The sequence below is a fragment of the Nematostella vectensis genome, chromosome 9 (genome assembly GCF_932526225.1).
Source record: "Nematostella vectensis chromosome 9, jaNemVect1.1, whole genome shotgun sequence".
NCBI lineage: Eukaryota > Metazoa > Cnidaria > Anthozoa > Actiniaria > Edwardsiidae > Nematostella > Nematostella vectensis.
In genome coordinates this window covers 10083828-10102596 of record NC_064042.1, presented here as the reverse complement: position 1 = coordinate 10102596, position 18769 = coordinate 10083828, and the positions used below count along the sequence as shown (strand labels likewise).

At 38.4% G+C, this 18769-nt stretch overlaps 2 protein-coding genes across 6 annotated transcripts; one reads left to right on the top strand and one right to left on the bottom strand.

The window, feature by feature from the left end:
- Positions 1-107: 107 nt before the first annotated feature.
- Positions 108-8750, top strand: LOC5503815 (alpha-1,6-mannosyl-glycoprotein 4-beta-N-acetylglucosaminyltransferase). Of its 5 annotated transcripts, XM_048732538.1 has the most exons (4): positions 1333-1940; positions 3236-3311; positions 6754-6945; positions 7617-8750. In XM_048732538.1, exons 3-4 carry the CDS (start codon positions 6879-6881, stop codon positions 8732-8734), a joined length of 1185 nt encoding a protein of 394 aa, XP_048588495.1. In that variant the 5' UTR covers positions 1333-1940; positions 3236-3311; positions 6754-6878; the 3' UTR covers positions 8735-8750. The 5 variants fall into 5 exon arrangements, with proteins under 5 accessions (XP_032227939.2, XP_048588492.1, XP_048588495.1 ...); XM_032372048.2 differs by lacking the exons at positions 1333-1940; positions 3236-3311 and adding an exon at positions 108-238; XM_048732537.1 differs by lacking the exon at positions 3236-3311.
- Positions 8751-11868: 3118 nt separating this feature from the next.
- LOC5503816 (tubulin-specific chaperone cofactor E-like protein) lies at positions 11869-17602 on the bottom strand. The gene is made up of 4 exons (XM_001624724.3): positions 17350-17602; positions 15478-15638; positions 13405-13604; positions 11869-13043 (listed from the first exon to the last, which is right to left on the bottom strand). The coding sequence occupies exons 1-4, from the start codon at positions 17462-17464 to the stop codon at positions 12245-12247; spliced, it is 1275 nt and encodes a 424-aa protein (XP_001624774.2). The 5' UTR covers positions 17465-17602; the 3' UTR covers positions 11869-12244.
- Positions 17603-18769: the final 1167 nt, after the last annotated feature.

Genomic DNA, 18769 nt, shown 5'->3' with positions numbered 1-18769 from the left:
TTCAAACTTATGAGAAATCACATCATTTAAAAACAAAAAGGAGCTTCTAATAACAATAAGCGCGTAGGCAACGCAAAAAGCTTGACAAAAATGTCTCAGAGTATGTTTTGTGTCACCTCATGCAAATCTGTAGCCTGTTTACGTAAATCTCAGCGCGTAAAGATGAAGGGAGATAGCGCTCTTCTTCTGATAGTTCTAGGCCTTGCTTTGGCAAACCTTTGGGTAATGTTCTTCAACGGTAAGTACAATGTCTTCCACGTATTAATCAATTTTTTACGAAAAAATTAAGCTAGAAGTTTACGATCTCCGTATGAAATTTAAAAGGGAGCGCGAACTTTTGTTTGTGTCCAACCGCACACTTTAGAAACCGTTTTTTCCCCGCAGATAGCAGCGAATTAAAAAAAAAACCTGAATAACTTGAGGATGATGCAACTAAATGTGTATGATGTGTGTCTCAGTGTTCATAATTTCTCTACCAATGAATAATTTATTATTTAAACCTTTCACTCCTGGGTACTTTTGAGCAAAATTGTAAGAAAAACAGACAGAAAAAAGAAACCTCCCCCTATTTGAAGTCCAACACTACCAGTCACCCAAGACGGTATGCCTTGAAGTTTCCAACAATGCTCTGTGGTGTCTTTTCAATTAGCGACGGCAACTAGATATGAACAAGGAGGTTTTCAATGACCCCTCAATTTACACAGCGTGCTAATTAATCATCAAAGCATTCGGTCAGCGATCTAGAAAAAAATTGTACGTGGGAATTGGAAATTAGACGCATTTTTTCTGTTGCAGCGCCGAATGAAGTGGTAGCTCTCTAAGATGGCGAGGCATTATCAACGTTCTCAGAAAGAAATCTCGCGATCTAAAAATTTTTCAATCGGTTTTGGCATCAATTCTTAGAATATAGGTATCAAGCAAAATACTAGACAAGTCGGTTGTCGAATTTACCTCCCTGGACGAAGTTGTGTTGGTCTAAATAAATATGGGTTAATATTGTATATATTAAACAACAAAAATCAATATCCTTCATTTTCTCATAAAACGCTCATGTGAAAATTGTTCAAAAACTCCTCGCAATTGGAAAACAATAGTATCTTCAAGCTCCATGTATTTATTTCATTGAAACTTTGATAGGGTGACGTCATATCTTGGAGAGACCACTCCCTACCTTGAAATATTTCAGCCTATAAACTTTCACCCTTCCTGGGTAATGTAGTACATTTATACAGGCCCGTACCCAGGATTTTTCTTGGGGGGGGAGGGGGTGTGCGAAATCCGAAAAAGAAAATGGACCTAATTTTTCCGGGGGGGGGGGGGGGGGGGGGGGAATTTTCTCATAAAAATCACACCCCCGAAAAACAAAATATGATTTGTTATGCCTTTGTAGTATCTCCATGGGATGTTTATTGTCAGGTTTGGCTACATACCAGACTGCTTTATAGCGGAGCCAGCGCGGCCATAGGCCGCGCGCGGAGCCCCATAGGTATAGAAATAGTCTATAACTAGGCGACTCAGTTTTTGTGGTCAATAACGTCATTAACACAAGCTGCCATCCATCCATCCATCCATCCAGCCGCGATCTGCCTCGGCACAGGCCTCCAGAGCGCGCAAAACAACATGGCGGATGAGTATTTCTGCCCCTCTCAAAAACACACGAAAACTGACTGCAGAAAAGCCAAGAATTGTCGAAAAAGAAGTGCTTGAAAAAAAAAATTCGTGTGAATGCTAAGCACGGATATGAACTTGTCTAATTATGTGCAAAAGACTGTGTAAAAGCATGCTTGAAAGTTTTGAAGAGTCAAGTCTTGTGCTCGAGTCAAGGTCAGCTGAAATGTCAGAGTAAGCCACAAGATAAAGAAAGAAAAAAAAAAACAAATTAATTAACACCTTCTCCGACAAGTGCTCCTATGTATTTGTCCTTGCACTGGCAGACGTAGGTAAGTTAGCGTATTGTATTAAAGTACTTAGCGGAACGATCTTTCGGAGTTGTTTTGTTTTCAAACTTCGAACACCTTTTTCATTGTTGAATTTAATTTACTTTAAGTACTTCCCTCAGGGAATAAATATTTTAGGCTGTATTTACCAAATGCGATCTCTAAATCTGCCATTCACAATCTATCATAGGAAAATTATAACTACTATTCATGAATGAATTGAATTGAAGTTACCAGAGTAGTCAACTCTGCCACAAGATTTTTGACCTCATCATAAACCTAATTTTTTCTGAGAATGTTCATACATTCTCTGTATTCATCCGCATTGGCTCTCTTGTTTTTTTTTTCACATATTTGCTGTATTTCATCCGATTTCACAAGATTTCTGCTCCAAGTTGGGTTGACAGCTACGATATACTAGAAATATACCAAAAGTGATTTTAAACTCAAATTCTCACAAAGATGAGCAAGGCTTAAATGAATTACTTGGGTAAACTCCAGCTTTCTTTGGAGAAAGAAATAGAGAACTGGTTTCCTAAAACCTTAAAGAAATTGAGAGCTGGTCTCCTAAAACCCTAAGTATTAGTATTATGTGAAAAGCAACATATATCTGATAAACACTTGAAATTTAAATCCACTATTCTGGAATTCTGATTTGGTTTTTAAAAAAAAGTACACATACATATTAGATAGATAGATAGAAACTTTATTAAAGTGTCATAAACAACCTCTAGCCGGGGATAAAACCCCTACTAATTGGGGGACACACAAAAAAAGATAAAATTATAAAAATTATACTGATTATTAAAAATTTAAAATTGTAGATTCTTACTGATAGAGCTACATAAATATATATATATATATAAATACATGTAAATTGATTATAATCTATATGAAATTATGAAAAAAAAATGACTAGATTTAAAAATTATCATGCGGAACATAGGGCACAGCCCTTACAATTTTCTATAAATTCGAAATCCTTTTTTCTCATGTTTATCTTATATTAGGGCCTTGAGGATCTGTTATTACCTAAAAAATATGCCTTGTTTTTATACCACCTACAATATTTTCAATAACCCTGGGTACCTCAATGTTTTCTTACAAACCTTAGAAAAACTTTTTGTTGTTGGGACTATTTTTAGTTTTAGGTTTTATGAATTAGGTTTTTGTGGTATAATATTTGTATCCTATTTTTAGTTTTAGGTTTTATGAATAGGTTTTTGTGGTATAATATTTGTATCGTAAGGAAATTACCAGTTTTTTTTTCTTAAATGCTTTTCTACAAACTTCTTTAGGTTAATCTCAGCCGGAGATTCTGAAATCAAGCTGAGACACAAGCTGCTGGCTGAAAGGCATGACCCAGGGCAAAATGTACATATAATACATTGGTATTTAATGTAGGTCACCAAACATAAACACATATAAAGTAACAAAAAGTAAGATAATATTTTAATGGAAAAATTGTTCTAAAAAAATGAACCAGAGTTTTTTTTCCAAGTTAGCCTGACAGGTTCTTGTATAATGTGTGGTTAGTGACATTCAGGCTATTTAGGTTCATACATAGTCTCTTGCTATTACAATGACTCACTGAGGTAGTAAGCTAATCTTAAAAAACAAAAACAGGTCTCCTATATGATCCCTTAAGATCATATTTAAAACTATTTAGAAATCAATTTTCCTATTTCAAATTATAGGCTAAATAGATGCTTACAAAAGGATTCTAATTTGATAATTTTAGGTTAACAGGTTTATTCTAGGTTCTTATATGTGTTTCTTAACTGTATAATAAAATAATGTACTCAGAATTTTTTCAAATATGTTGGAGTGCTTTTAATCCACCCTTAGCAAAGTAACATTCTAAAGCACAAGAGAGAAGGTTAATAAAGTTATTCTTCCAATATTTGAATTGCTTACTTTCAAACTTACACAAGAGAAAGAAGATGATAAAGCCCTATCTTTGTAAGTTAAGTAAAGTAATTTAAAGAAGTAAAAGGAATTGGGACAGTACAGGCAGGGAATGAGTACTTTTGCCTCAAATCCACTATGATAGTGTGATTTGCTGATATACGTATTAATGTATAGGAATTTGATATGTATTTGTTTATTGTTTTTAATTTTGAAGAGAATAAAATAGCACCCAGTTTTTTGTAAGGAACTTTAATTGATCCTCATTTTAAAATAAATATGACCTCCCTTCACACCTGAAAGCCTTCCCTGTTAATCAAAGCATAAATTTATTTTGCTAATTTTGCTGTATCACTTGTCTATCAAGTATAGTTTAGTAATGTCAATAAATACTTTTTTTACCTAGAACAAAAAACATATTTGTTCTAGGTATTCCCTAGGAGGAGTGGGAGGACACCTTTAAATAATAATTGCAGTATTTATAGAACATGCAATCTTTATATGTTTTACATATGTTGCTGTTTTTGTGGGTGGTGGAACATGATGCATAATGAAAGTGCAGGGAAGGGGGGTTCTACACAAGTTTATGCTGAAAAAAAGTCATGCTGGCTCCGCTTTTAGGCAGTGCCTAAATCTATATATTAGTTTTGTCTACAAATAGCACGTCTATTGAGAACCGCACCCCCTGCACCCCCCTTGGTAGGGGCGAGTACTTATAAAGGCGACTTACTGTAGTAAGTCGCCTTTAAAATTAAAGCTTTTTCACATTTTGAGAGTGCCTTAGGACATCATGAAGTCTATTTAGGCATAATTGATGCTGTGCTTATGGATGTTTGCACGCTGAGGTCGATTCGATGTGATAGTTCTTTGTTTGGGTTTCACCGAGTGAGAAAAGGAATTTTCTAGTGAATTGACTCATACTCTCCAATGTGGAACATCTTTGCTACCCAACCTTATTCAAAAATTGTTTTCTGGCTTATTCTGGGTTCCTTGGACCTGAAAATGTTTTGTTTGGTTTGGGGCGAAGAGACTGTTATGATTATGGGGGAGGAGTTTGCAAGCTGCTCTGTGAAGGTGTTTCCAAGACTCCCGTTATGCAGTGCAGGCATGCAATGTAGCCTTAACATGGAGATGGCGACTCGCTTCTAATGGAGGTTTTAGCATTGATTATTGTGGCTGATGGCTGTAAAATAGGACCTGACGGATCTATTTGGAACTTGATCTGTGTTTCCTTGTCTCTATTTGTAGTTCGGAATTTCGTGAGTTTCGGAATTTGGTATGAAATGTTTCTGAGTTTAATCATTTGTTTACGAATTGGTAAGAAATATTTTGCAATGGAGTCAATTCTATTACATTGCTTGAATGGGCTTTTGAAGGTCGTCTTTGCCTTGGATGAATCCATGAGTATCCGGGTCTGGTGATGTTTAGTTTGCATTTTTGACGTTTTGGAGGGCCTACATTTTACGGGCGTCTGAGGACGTTGTTTAATGAAAGACCTAATTATTTTATTTTATTCCTTTCGTATGCTCGCATATAATCATTATTGTTATATCTAGCGAGACTATCAATTTCTACAAAAAAACTCATCAAATTATCTAATGAGAAATTTTAATAAAACAAATTTCCTCAATTATTTTTTGACAGAATATATTATGATCTCCCAAGCGACCACAATAAAACCACAATTTTGTTCCTTGCATTCTCGTCTTCTTAGATGCACGGGGGTGTGTTTTGTGTAATCTTGCTTTGGATTTCTGCCAACTCCAAGTTTCTATCATTGTCACCCCCTTGTTATTGTTTATAGTTGCAAATTCAACGGTTTAGGAAACTTTGACTGTTTGCGCGCGCTCAGCCTTTTAGCGGCAAAATAACAGCAACAAAAAGCAACTTATTCAGCGCTTATGTCTAGTGCACACTAGCAACATAACAACATAACGACATGGGCGCGCGCACTATGTTTAGCCCGACATAACGACATGGACATAAGGACATAAAAGAAAAAACATGTTTTTTTCTCATATCGTTATGTCCATGTTGTTATGTCGAAGATAAGAGTGCGCGCGCCCATGTCGGTATGTAACTAGTGTGCACTAAGCATTACGGAAAAAAAAAACAGAATTCTTTTTTTTTTTTTCAGAAAGGCTTTAGGTTAAAAAATTTTTTTTTTAGTCGTTCTCTGGTTTGACGGGCGCAGTCATTCCTGTGATAATTTTGTTTTGAATTTGCCACCCAGAAGGTCACGTGATTTCTTATCGCAAGTCCCTTGTTGACCATATTTGATCGAAAATATCTTGGCTATTCGCTTGAATTAGCACGCTCGAGGACCCAGCACACTTTGCGGGCGCTCCCAAAGATCACACCTTAGGAGCGCCCGCAAAATACGCTGGATCCTCGGCATCCATGGGCATGTTGAATTAGCCGATGGAAATGGATTCTTTGAATCACTCGGCGTTGAGCGGGAGCATAAAATGGAGGCGTTGTTGGCCCTCTTTAATGTTTAAAATGATGCCGATTTTGCTTTTACAACTTCAATCACTATTCTACATAATGAGAGAACTTCGGTTTTTGTGGTTCAAAAGGGGGAAGGGTGGCCCCCCTGATGCGAAATCTAATGTTCTAAGTGTTTTCAAGAAATCACACGTAACAATCTCCGATGATTTTTAACGGAAAACACGATATAATTTTTTTTCAAAATTGTAAAAGCAGTGTATCTATTGGAAATTGTAAAAAAGTGGTGTGTCTATTGGAAGTTTCTTTGAGGATGTGACTGATATTTTAGAGCGGATAACCTGTTAAATAGCACGAAATCTAATGGATTATGACTCATCGAGCTGTGGCCGCCTTTCTTAGCCTTATTACCAATTTAGCACGCCCTGATGACAGTTAATCTAAATTCATCTCTTTCTAGATAAGGACCCGTTCAGAACGCAATGCAAGAAATCCGACAGTCCAGAAAATCCGGTAAAACGAGACATACCAGCCCCCAAATGCCCAGAGATAAAACCTGCAAAACCTGTTTTACCAGCAAAATGCATGTCACGACTGCAACCGCTTGACATGGACTCTGGAGTTATCGCGGGAAAACCATCAACGAGAAAGCGTAAGGATTCGACCATTTGACTTTTTAGGAGGGGGGGGGGTATGATTTTGAGAAAAAAATATCCTGACGCATTGGCATCGGTAAAAAAATTCTTGCACGCCAAATGCTTTAAAAACAATATACTGCGCACCCAAAAACGTCCACTCCCCCTCTCAAACGTCAAATGGTCGGCCCCTTAGGGGATATCTATAGGTACGGTTAAAAATGTTTTGCTTGGATATCGATATCCCCAAAACTCAGACTAGAATAACAGCACATAGCCCTAGTCCACAGAAAGTCAAACCAAGTAAGGGCCCATGTGATATTAGAGCTTGCGCGCTCCCCAAAACTGCATTTAAACGTAAAAAACAAAACAAAACAAAAAACATTTTAATTGTTGCATAAAACTAACAAAAGACGTTTTAATTGTTGCATAAAACAAATACATTTCAATTTCTTTTGCGTCTATCCTCTCACAGATGCACAGAAGATGTCACTGCGTGTCATGAACAACGTTTTTTTTCGTGAAAATCAGCAAATCCAGGGGGTCATACTTATGAGCCCCTGCCAAATCTTTGTATAAGCCTGCTCCGTAGTTTGGTTAAGACACCGGATACTCGCCACTGTTATGTAGAGTTAGGAAGCTTGTTGTTAACCTTCTTTTAATAAATTCACGATGTTTTCCGTCATAGTGTTCCTCACCATCGGGATTCCGTCGTGGCAAGGCCGAACAGACGAACTTCGACGAACACTGAAGTCGCTCTTTAGTCACGTGACACCCGAAGACACGAAAAACCTGCTAGTTGTAGTATCAGTCGAAACAACCAACAAACAGAAAATTATCGAGCTTTTGACTAACGAATTTAATTCTCAACTCGAAAATGGATTACTTCAGGTGGTTTCACCGACATCCGAATATCTTAAAGTCTTGGCAAAACCCAAATCCCTTGGCCTTAAAAACTTTGGAACCGGTATAACTCCCGAATTTCTAACCGACGTGCGTGCGTTTAATACACATTTTATATTTTTACTTGAATATTGTCACAGACAATCGGAGTTTGTTATGAATCTTTCAGATGAGGTTGTAACTTTGAAAAGATTTTTGCCAACAATTTGGGAGGAATCGGAAACTTTGATTCAGGATCGGACGAAACATGCCATCACCTTCGGCCAACAGCCTAAGTTTATTAGCACAGGAAGATTATTTTTGTCTACTCCAACTGTCAAAGAGATGTCAGAATTTGCCTCAATATTTGGACCAAATATGTTACCGTATGATGTTATAGAAGGCTATCGCAGTCTAAGAATCTCCAGAGGAGAAATAGTTCAAAGCAAAACCGCGCTATTTGCCGATCGTCCTAAAATACAGAGTGATCGACCACCGGCTGAACTATCGACCTCCCTCGGTTCGGCAACACCTAAAAATGGAGTTGAAATGATGTATACAAATGATCCTGGGTTTTTCTGGTCTGTTAAACCAAAGAGCAAAGATTACATCAAAGTTACCCTAAAGAAAAGTGTTAGATTAAAAAGGGTACGGCTTGCAACGGGAACGCCGTATTTTGGCGACTACGCTCATGAGTTATCGGTCAAGTTATGTCCAGAGGCGAAACGAGATTCTACCTGTGATGAAAAGGGGTGTAAAGAAATAATGAAGCTTGGCGATCCTGTTGTAGACATCAGTGGACTTGAAAAGACACTGGGATTTCCGGTGAAGTGTGTTAAGCTCGACTTTGAGAATGATGTGGATCACTGGGTCATCTTCAGGGATATGGGCATTTGGGTAGCAAGCAATACAACTTCCACTTGACGCTGCTCATTGAGTATAAATGGAATAAGAGTGCCAGGGTGCACCACAGGTAACCCAAGCTTTTTATTTGCCCTTATTGATTTTACGGTAAACATAGGGCGAAAAACAAAATAAGTGAAAAATATTGTGTTTATGTTTAGTTTTTGCGTGTCTTTGTTAAAAATTTTAAATCGTAAATCTTTGAATCTTGAAAAAGGCGCTTTAATACGACCAAAGAACACGCAAAAAGTAAACATAAACAAAACACTAGACTACACACGTCTTTTCAACAAGCTTTTTTTTTTATTTTTTACTAATTTTGTTTTTCGCCCTATGTTTACCGTAAAATCAATAGTGACAAATGAAGAGCTTGGGCTACCTGTGGGAGCACCATTGGGATTAATTGTAGTTCAAATTAATTGTAGTTCAAATATTCAAGGTGCAGAGAGACGTGGATAAATAAGATCGTACACGGTGATAAAGAGCACAAAAGACAATAAAGATAATTATTATTATATTATCATGATATTATGTTCTTTCGTCGTTCGCATCCCCCCCCCCCCCCCATACACTACTGAGCACTTTTTAAAAAGAGGCGTCATACCAACTCAGGAAGAGGATCAAGTCTTGTGGCCCGCAAAAACATCTCACTAAATCACCATAAATATACGCTGTGTCTACATGCACGGCTTCCGGTAAAGGAGGGAAAAAACCTAGCTGCACGGCTGTCTCCAGTTTTCTCGATTTTTAGCCTAAATAACAAGTTTCTGGCTTTAAAACACTTCCACGATTATTAAGAACAGCCAAGCGACGATTTTTAGCCTGAAAAGCTATGCAACAAGCGGCCCGCAAATGCTCGGCAAAGTATGAACGAAGCGTGGAGTGGACATTTCATGCATCGTTCATTATGTGCCGGTACTCGCAAACAAACAAGCAAACAAACATCTTTTTTATTTGCACACAAAATTAAGTGTTACATAGGGTTTTTTTTTTTTCATTAGAGATATAATATTACTCTTCTTTTTCTTTTTTTTCTTTTTATATTCATATATTTATTGAGAGGGAGAGGAAAAAAAAAAAAACCTAGAGTTGCATACCAAGGGGGGACAATGCTTCGGTGCGGGCACCCTAGAATAGCTTGAGAGCTAAACGGGCTAGGGTGCACTTGAATGTTAGGGAAAAATCCTAGTTTGGAGATCTGGAGGCTGTGTGCATAAGCAAGAACGTACGAGAAAAACACAGATATAGAGACACGACAAGGATACGACAAGAATACAAGCTGGTAAATCAGAGCGGAAACAAAGACAAAAGGAAGGAAGGAATATATGGCATGTCGCCTTTTGCAATTTTTTTCAAGCTCGAAGCCATCGTTTGACGGTTCTAAATAACGGTGGGAGGTTTTTAAAGTCAAAACTTTTCATTTTGGCTTGATGACATAGAAAAAAGGGAAGCGCATCTACTTGTTTTCTCCTTGCACAGCTGTAATGTCGATGTAATGGCGAAAACGAGGTGTCGAACTCCACGCTTCGTTCATACTGTGCCGAGCATTTGCGGGTCACTCAATGCACAGCTCAAACTAAAAAACATCTCTTGGCTGTTCTTAATAATCGTGGAAGTGTTTCAGAGCCAGAAACTTGTTATTTAGGCTAAAAATCGAGAAAATGGGAGACAGCCGTGCAGCTAGTTTTTTTTCCTCCTTTACCGGAAGCCGTGCAAGTAGACACAGCGATAAATATATCAGGAAGTTAGCCGCAAAACGCGAGCAACTGTAGCCACCTTGACAGTTCGCTAGGATAACCAATGCAAGATTTGATTGACCTGAACTTTCCCAGCCTGGAAAAGATATACTTTGGGGTGCTTTAGATCGTGATGGAAATCACTTTGCTTTCAAGTTCGTGTATTTTGTGTTTTCTCGCGCGCACAAAACGACGGTATAGGTAATAAATCTGCGTGACATGGTAAATATGTAATTTGGTTGCTTATTATTGTAAAGCAACGCGCTGTTAGAATGATGAAAAAGTTATTCCTTTGGGTCGTGGCTCTGTACCGAAACGAATAAGCCGATTAGCTCTCATGAAAAATGTACTCAAGTGTGGGTAGACATTACCGGGCAAGAAGGCATGAAAAAGGATTCAACCTTCTCGGGTGTGTATATTTTTTGCCAAATGGCTTCATCTGTGAAAAAAAAGGTGCGCGTTGACTAACTATTATAAGGGCCCATATCCCTATCCTTTAGGGCCCATATCCCTATCCTTCAGGGCCCATACCCCTATCCTTCAGGGCCCATACCCCTATCCTTTAGGGCCCATACCCCTATCCTTTAGGGCCCATACCCCTATCCTTAACAGCACATACCCCTATCCTTTAGGGCCCATACCCCTATCCTTCAGAGCCCATACCCCTATCCTTTAGGGCCCATACCCCTATTCTTTAGAGCCCATACCCCTATCCTTTAGAGCCCATACCCCTATTCTTTAGAGTCCATACCCCTATCCTTTAGGGCCCATACACCTATCCTTTAGCGCTCATACCCCTATCCTTTAGAGTCCATACCCCTATCCTTTAGGGCCCATACCCCTATCCTTTAGAGTCCATACCCCTATCCTTTAGAGTCCATACCCCTATCCTTTAGGGCCCATACCCCTATCCTTTAGAGCCCATACCCCTATCCTTTAGGGCCCATACTCCTATCCTTTAGGGCCCATACCCCTATCCTTTAGAGCCCATACCCCTATCCTTTAGGGCCCATACCCCTATCCTTTAGGGCCCATACCCCTATTCTTTAGAGCCCATACCCCTATTCTTTAGGGCCCATACCCCTATCCTTTAGGGCCCATTCCCCTATCCTTTAGAGCCCATACCCCTATCCTTTAGGGCCCATACCCCTATCCTTTAGAGCCCATACCCCTATCCTTTAAGGCCCATACCCCTATCCTTTATGGCCCATACCCCTATCTTTTAGGGCCCATACCCCTATCCTTTAGGGCCCATACCCCTATCCTTTAGACTCCATACCCCTATCCTTTGGGGGACATACCTCTATCCTTTAGGACCAATACCCCTATCCTTTAGAGCCCAATCCCAATCTAAGTGTCATGCGTCTAATATAATTACAACACACCTGGAATAATTTATAGAAATCACATACATATACCTTTTTATCCATCACTACAATTTTATTTCAAAAGAAAACATTAATAAAACCCCCTTAGCCTTAATAAGAGCCGCGATAATTCACCTTTCAAAATTAAAGCAAGACTATTTACAATGTGAAACTGATGTCATAAAAAAAATTTAATAAAAAGTTTGACTTTGTTTTTCCAGCTATTGTGTTTTTGAATAGAAAGTCAGATAATTTCTAGTGAACTCCACAGTGAAGTAAATAAAAAAAAAACATTTTTCACGATCCGGAAATCAAGGTCAGCAAAGCGTGGGGAGGGGAGGTCCTCTCTTGTCCTACCCCCTCCCCTCGATCTTGTGACCCACTGAATCCTCGATAATAATAAAAATCTGTTATTTGTTTTAGGTAGACTACTTTCTGTGCACAAGCAATTCATTGCCATCGTAAACCTTGTAGTAATACAAAGGGTTGTTGAGATATTTCATCTCCACTGCACCAAAAGGCCCAACCGGGTCTAAATGGAGCAGCACCATCTTATTTGAGGGAATACCAAGCTCATTACTCAAGTACTTCTTAAGCTCCTTCACAGTTTGTGTCAAATCTAAGTCAACTCTAAATGGTGACTGCTCTTCATAGCGAACAATGACGTTGGCGACTGTTTTTGGGTCAAGGTCAACATCTGCTAATTTGTCTAGCACTCCGTGTTGCTGTACAAGATCACGGTATCTCTGTGGGGGATTAGTATCATCCATATGATGTCTTATGAAAAACCTCTCCGCATCCTCTCTCTCTTCCTCGTCAACCTTTGTACCGTTTAGCTTTGTTATGTTGGGAAGTCTTGCAATTAGCAACTGGCGCTGCTCTTTATCGGAGTAATTCTCGATAAGGGGAATTCCGAGCAGTCGAATATCTCTCAAAGAGGGAAATGTGTTCAATGCATCGATGTCTGCCCACCGTCCAATTGCTGTCTTGTTGAGCTTAAGTGTGTGAAGGTTAGGGAAGAGTTCACCAGTTGGGGAGATGTTTTCCATTGGAGATTCCGACATTACCAGTTCTTCAAGTTTGGGAAAGATTCTGCCAATGTTAGTAATCTCTGCCCAGTCTTGTATGGCGTGGTTGTTCATAAAGAGATGTTTGATGCTGGGATAGGTCTTGTCAGTATTGGGGATCGTGTCATAATCATTGAGGCTGACAAACAATACTTGGACCCTGGAAAGATTAAAGGATGGATGTACATAGTGTTAATGGAAGAAAAGAATAATTAATAAATTGATAGGGTATCTAGATTAAAATGAAAAATGACTCTAGCCTGTTAACTTTAAAATGTTTCAAAGGCTTCATCTTTCAATAGTTGGTACCAAGTGTTGATGAGGAACGACCCTTCCACCCCTCCCCACCGGCAAGAAAAAAAAAACGGGTAATATCTCCTTAGGAATATTTTTTGGAAATTTAGTATTTGCATAGAGAACAAGGTTTACTAGATTTCACCCCCTGGATATCAGCCCACCTCAACGAAATTTCCAATCTTTCTGTATGGAAGAAATGATTTCTGAATCACTACTTAACCTACCCTGGCAAGCAATCCAAGAGCTTATATGTTGTGGCCAGTGACACCGCGGTATCGTTAAGTATGAGCTGTCTGACTGGTGGCACCCCTGATGGACAAGACTCTGTCAGCAGCTCTGTGAAGTCTGTGTCTTCTGTCGGCAAGGGATTGTTACTCAAGTTTAGGCACTCTAGGCGCTGCAGCTGGAATAATATGCTAAATACCTGTCAAGAAAATGATTTTAGTTTTAACAGGACAAGTGAGGCACTTGCCTCGGTAAAATTTTGATGTTTAGTGTTTCACAATTGAAAAGTATGAGATAAAACACCTGCTTTTTTTCGATTTATTAAAATCAAGTGGCTAGCTTTGTCTCGGTAAAATCGTGATTCTGGCTACAGGCCTAAAGTGCTACCAGCTCCCAAAGCAAGACAAATTATGGGGAGTGTAGGGTGTTTAGAGAGTACCCAAAATCCCCTTTATTTAAAGCGTTCAACACTTAAAACTTAACCTTATTTCTATGCTATGAGTTATATAAATTTAGATCCTCAACTCTCAATCCTCAAAATTTATTTGATTTTTCATTGCTTATAAATATTTTTAAAGGGTGTAGTGCATTAAGGATGCCTACCTGGTAGGTACCAAGGGTATAGATGCCCCATAAACTGTGCTTTGTTGATGTATTTTAATAGGGTGAGGAGGGATTATTTTTCATATGACCCTCCTTTCAAATGGTGTTGTTTGTTAGAATCCCCTTGCCAATGAGGCCTGGGAAAGGCACAAAGGGGGTCAGGGGGGAGGGAGGGGGGCAAAGCACTAAAAGGACCAGCAGCAGGCACAATGTTGCGGAATCATGCTAATAAAGTAGTTAACCAACATTTCAACAGAGGAGACTGGTTAGGAAACATGGCAATCATCAAAGGCCAAACTCTTTGTTTGTTTTTTTTTGGCTGGATGTCATTTGGCTGTGTAAGTACCGAATTATGTAAGAATCGAATTATGCTTGCTGTATAAGCTCTCTGGGACTGTTCAATAGGGTTTAACTCTCTTTAGAATTTAAATCCTGCTCTGCACTTTAACAAAACATAATGATGGTATAAAACTAATTCTCTACAGGGCTTCTGGAATAACGCGGAAAAAACTCAAAATTACGTGGGATTCTTTACTAAATTACGCGGAAAATCAATCATTACGTGCTAAATTATGCAGGATCTTGCAATACATTTTTCTTTAAAAATCAAAATTTTGCAGGATTCTTTACTGAATTATGCGCTAAATTACAAGGAATCTCAACTGTTACGCCCAAACTACATTTTGTACCGAAGGAAAGAAATAACTTGAAAAGGTGATTTTTTTGCGTGAAAATATCTTAGGCAAGTTTTCATTGGCCCCTAGCTACCAGCCTATAAAAAAAGGTATTTTATTATTAGTCCTAGGCCTTCGCGGTTTAGCAAAAAATGCCTAGTCATTTTACTTGTTTTCGAAATTCAGTTCGAAACATCAACTCTTACGAAGAATATCTCTCTTTTTTTTACCAGAAATAGAGGTAGGAACCCTTCAGCTGTGCAATTAAATGTTTTGTCTTTCAAAATTTAGCCAAATTATGCTGGATTACGTGGAAATTTGTGGATTACGCGGATTACGTGGAAAAAGCCAAATTACGCGCTTCCGCACAAGCGCGTAATTCCAGAAGACCTGTCTCTAGGGCTGTAGAGCTCAGAATGTAACAGGCATAAAACATGTGATCAATCAATGTAATTGATTTGTCCATATGTTATCTCGTATGGTACTCTAGGTTTGTGCACCTCCGTGACCATGTGCCAGGTACCTTCAACTTTTATGGGTTTATTGTTTGGCGGTTTTGAAGTTTGCAGGCTTTTATAACCAGTCTCCTCTAGTAAGTATGGTCTGCATGTTACTGTATCATAGCTGTAGCAGGCCTCGAACTATTAGGGGGGCAGCACAGGGAGGCACCGCCACATCCCTACTGGTCATTTCCTTATAATTTTTGAAAATATAGGGGGAGGCACGTGCTCCCAGTGCCCCATCCCCCCCCCCTGCTATGGCCTTGCTGTATTGACCAAAAGTCCCCTCTCTCACCTCCCTCCAATCAGATATCTTGTTGGTATGTAGATCAAGCTCTTCGACATTTGGACACAGCTCCCTGATCTCCCCTGGAAACCCTGCACAGGTCACATCGCAGTTATCAAGTGAAATAGTGCGCCGCTTGGAGAAGTTCAGAACATGTGACTTGCAAAGAGCTGGAAACAGAAGATAGCATTTTAATATCCTGGCTTTATCTGAGATAAAGTACAGACCTTTTTAAATGGTAAAACCTCTTAAATTCTGCTTTTCTGAAACATAATAACAAGTGTTGACATGCCAAGGGCTAATCTGGTTGTAGTCTCCGTTGTTTAGGAGAATTTTTATCTGAATAGTGCAATATAATCTGCCCTACTCAATAGCACCTATTTGTCGCTTGGACAGATAGCAGGTCTTTGGGACAGTAATTTTCGATCACAAGATTGGTCGCTGAAGATGTCAAATAGGGACTGCTGTAATCAGACTTCACACATCTAAAACAAACAAAATAAAGAGGAAGAAGATAAAAAAAGAACTTCTTTGAATCTTTAAGGGAACAATAATTTCGAGAAATGAGGAGAGCAGTCAAAACAAAACCAAATAAACAGGAAGGAAAAAAACCTCCTTAGAATCAATAATTTCGAGGAATAGGGAGAACAGCTCAGTGCCACTGCTAGGGTACATTTCATTTTGTAGAAAATGAGGAGAACAGGAATGTCTACACTAAAAAAATGAAGATGTAGAAATTGAAATTCTATGATTATGCACATAACAAATTTGTTATTGTTGTAAACAATCTGCATATGGCTAGCCACTTGAAATAATGACAAATATAATGTTGATAATTTTTTAATGTGCATTGTTGTGGAAAATAATTTGAAATATGTACATTAAGTGAAAATAAAAATTTGTTTTACATGTCTTTAAAATCTAGAGCATTTGTTGTAATTTTTTTTAAACAATAGCTTTCTGTATGTGTTTGGATACAACACTTTATGGTAATTATGAGAATCTTGTCGATAAAAGACAATTTTGGGATCTTTTTAAAACAATATGCTATTATTTGTCTGGATATAAAGCTCTTTAGTTTAAAAAATAAAAAAAATCTTAACAAAGGGAACTTTGCCACCTGGTCAAGAGGTGTGAATCTAATTTCCTGGAATCTGTGAATACAACCTTACACAAAAAGAAAGAGAATAAACTTCTCTTTACTTAAACCTTTTAGAAGCCAACCAGGCTCAAGTTCTCGGACAATGGATAAAGTCATTTGTTTTGGCTCTTTTACAGATTTTTAGCACACATTGTTTAAACTACCAGTCTTATAATCCGAATGACAGCATTTTCAGACATTTGTCTTTTTTCCTGACATATGTGTTTTTTGTTGCAACAGCATCCAAGCATCAAATTGAAATAAAGAGAGCTTGTGTGCCTTGCAAACAAAAAAACTTACCTTAATTTAAGAGAAATAAATAAATTAAACAGCAACAAAATAATGTTTTCCATAATAAGTTAATAAGCTTAAGTATATATAACTAATCAATAACAATGCATTTCGATTTTGAAATCTGCACTGTTTGGCTTATGATTCCAAATAATTTTCGTTAAAATACAATACGTACTTGGCACTTAACAAAGCAAAAATAGAAAGAAAGGAATTCTTAATTAGCTTCCTTGTGTCACGGAATCAATGATCCAAAATTATTCGAGGGATGATGTTTACAATGGATACATGCAACAATAAAGAAAATCACTCTATGATGTTCGTGAAAAGTCAGTAAAAACAAAACTTTATCTAGATACAGAGTTCACTAGATCTAAGATTGCTACATTCGTGATGCAAGTTTTTAAGCAAAGTTAATGACAAAAACATAATTAGCGACCTTTTGGTACCTTCTCTCCGAGGGGACAAGTTGATGTAGTTGAGATCTAAATCGAATTGCTCGTCATTGTACTTCTCCAGCAAGGCTTCCTTTAGAGATTTGCCTATTTCGGGCGGTGCATCCATGACTAGGAATAACTACTTGTAGTTTTGGTCACAATTCAGTGCAGAATTGAGAGAATTTGAGAATTTTCTACAAAAACGAACAAAGATTCACAAGTTGCGGACTTCATCAAAACACTGGATGCCTCGTTATCATGCTAGACCCAGTCTTCCTAACCGAAAGACTTACGTCATGGCTATGGCTTATTATAACGCTGTGGCTTCCGGTCAGCAGAAAATTAACAAATTCCCCATAGTTTCGTAGTATGTACTCTTATACACCACGATATTTGTCACCTCATGATCAAAATGTTGTGGGGTCAGGAGGCTCGTAGCGCCGGTGATTCCGCATCAAATTTTGATCATGAAGTGACGAATATCGTGGTGTATTTATCAAATAAACCCCTTCTGGCGGCTGGGATATTGTCGGATAACGTCCAAGGGTGAGAAATGGTACGAAAAATAAACAGTTAGCCGAGAAGCGTAGCTTCGAAGGCAACTGTGAAATTTTGAGGACCATTTCTCATCCGCGGGCATTATCCGCCGATATCACAGTGAGCCAAAGAATGGGTTTATTTATTTTATATCCCAGTGACTACACTGAAAATGCAAAGTGTCTTCATAGCAGCGCGCTGACGTGCACTGGAATGACGCCACGAGCGCGCGCTGTTATTTTTGCCATTCGCAATTCATAATAAAATCCATGCAGCAATTTTCTCAGCTGAAAACTTGCATTTCAACTGATGGATTTACACCTAGACTGTTTTCTCATTGTTCTGCCGATAGCTGGAATAGAAATTAAAGCAAAAGTTTTCAATTTGAAATGTCTTCTGCGCACGCTGACGTGCACGGTTTTTGTTATTACTTTTGCTTTCGCGTTTCCGGATAAATTCTAAAAAGATATATTGCTAATGATTCCCTAAAAGAAATAAAACATTCTTTCTGTGCCTTCATAGCGTTTTGGAAACCTTGGCGTTTGTTTGAGGAGTTATTGAGCAGACGAAAAGTGAGTTTTGACTGCACAAAAATGTTCACAGGACAGATATACTTTGGCTGGACGTTACCGACTGATATTTGTATATTTGTCCTTTGAAATTGTGCACGTGACCCATATTGACCAATGAGCGCGCGTGAAAATTCATCACTGGGAGACAGAGGAAAAAAATGGCATGAAATTTTCCAATTCTTAATATATAAGCTCAAGATTCCGCATACAAAGACTTCCTCTGACCAAAAGCTTAATTCCAAATTTTAAAGAAATTTAGAAGATATGAAATTCAGATATTAGTAAGCAAAGATGGCTTAATTTCTGATCAGAGCCCGACTTCT

Excerpts from the sequence above, each read along its gene's own strand:
- LOC5503815 (XM_032372048.2), top strand. The coding sequence starts at position 163 with ATGAAGGGAGATAGCGCTCTTCTTCTGATAGTTCTAGGCCTTGCTTTG. Across the intron at positions 239-6,753 it reads TTGGGTAATGTTCTTCAACG|ATAAGGACCCGTTCAGAACG; the intron begins GTAAGTACAATG and ends ATCTCTTTCTAG. Across the intron at positions 6,946-7,616 it reads AAAACCATCAACGAGAAAGC|TGTTCCTCACCATCGGGATT; the intron begins GTAAGGATTCGA and ends TTTCCGTCATAG.
- LOC5503816 (XM_001624724.3), bottom strand. The coding sequence starts at position 17,464 with ATGGATGCACCGCCCGAAATAGGCAAATCTCTAAAGGAAGCCTTGCTG. Across the intron at positions 15,639-17,349 it reads CTTGTCCCCTCGGAGAGAAG|CTCTTTGCAAGTCACATGTT; the intron begins GTACCAAAAGGT and ends TTCTGTTTCCAG. Across the intron at positions 13,605-15,477 it reads AGATATCTGATTGGAGGGAG|GTATTTAGCATATTATTCCA; the intron begins GTGAGAGAGGGG and ends TTTTCTTGACAG.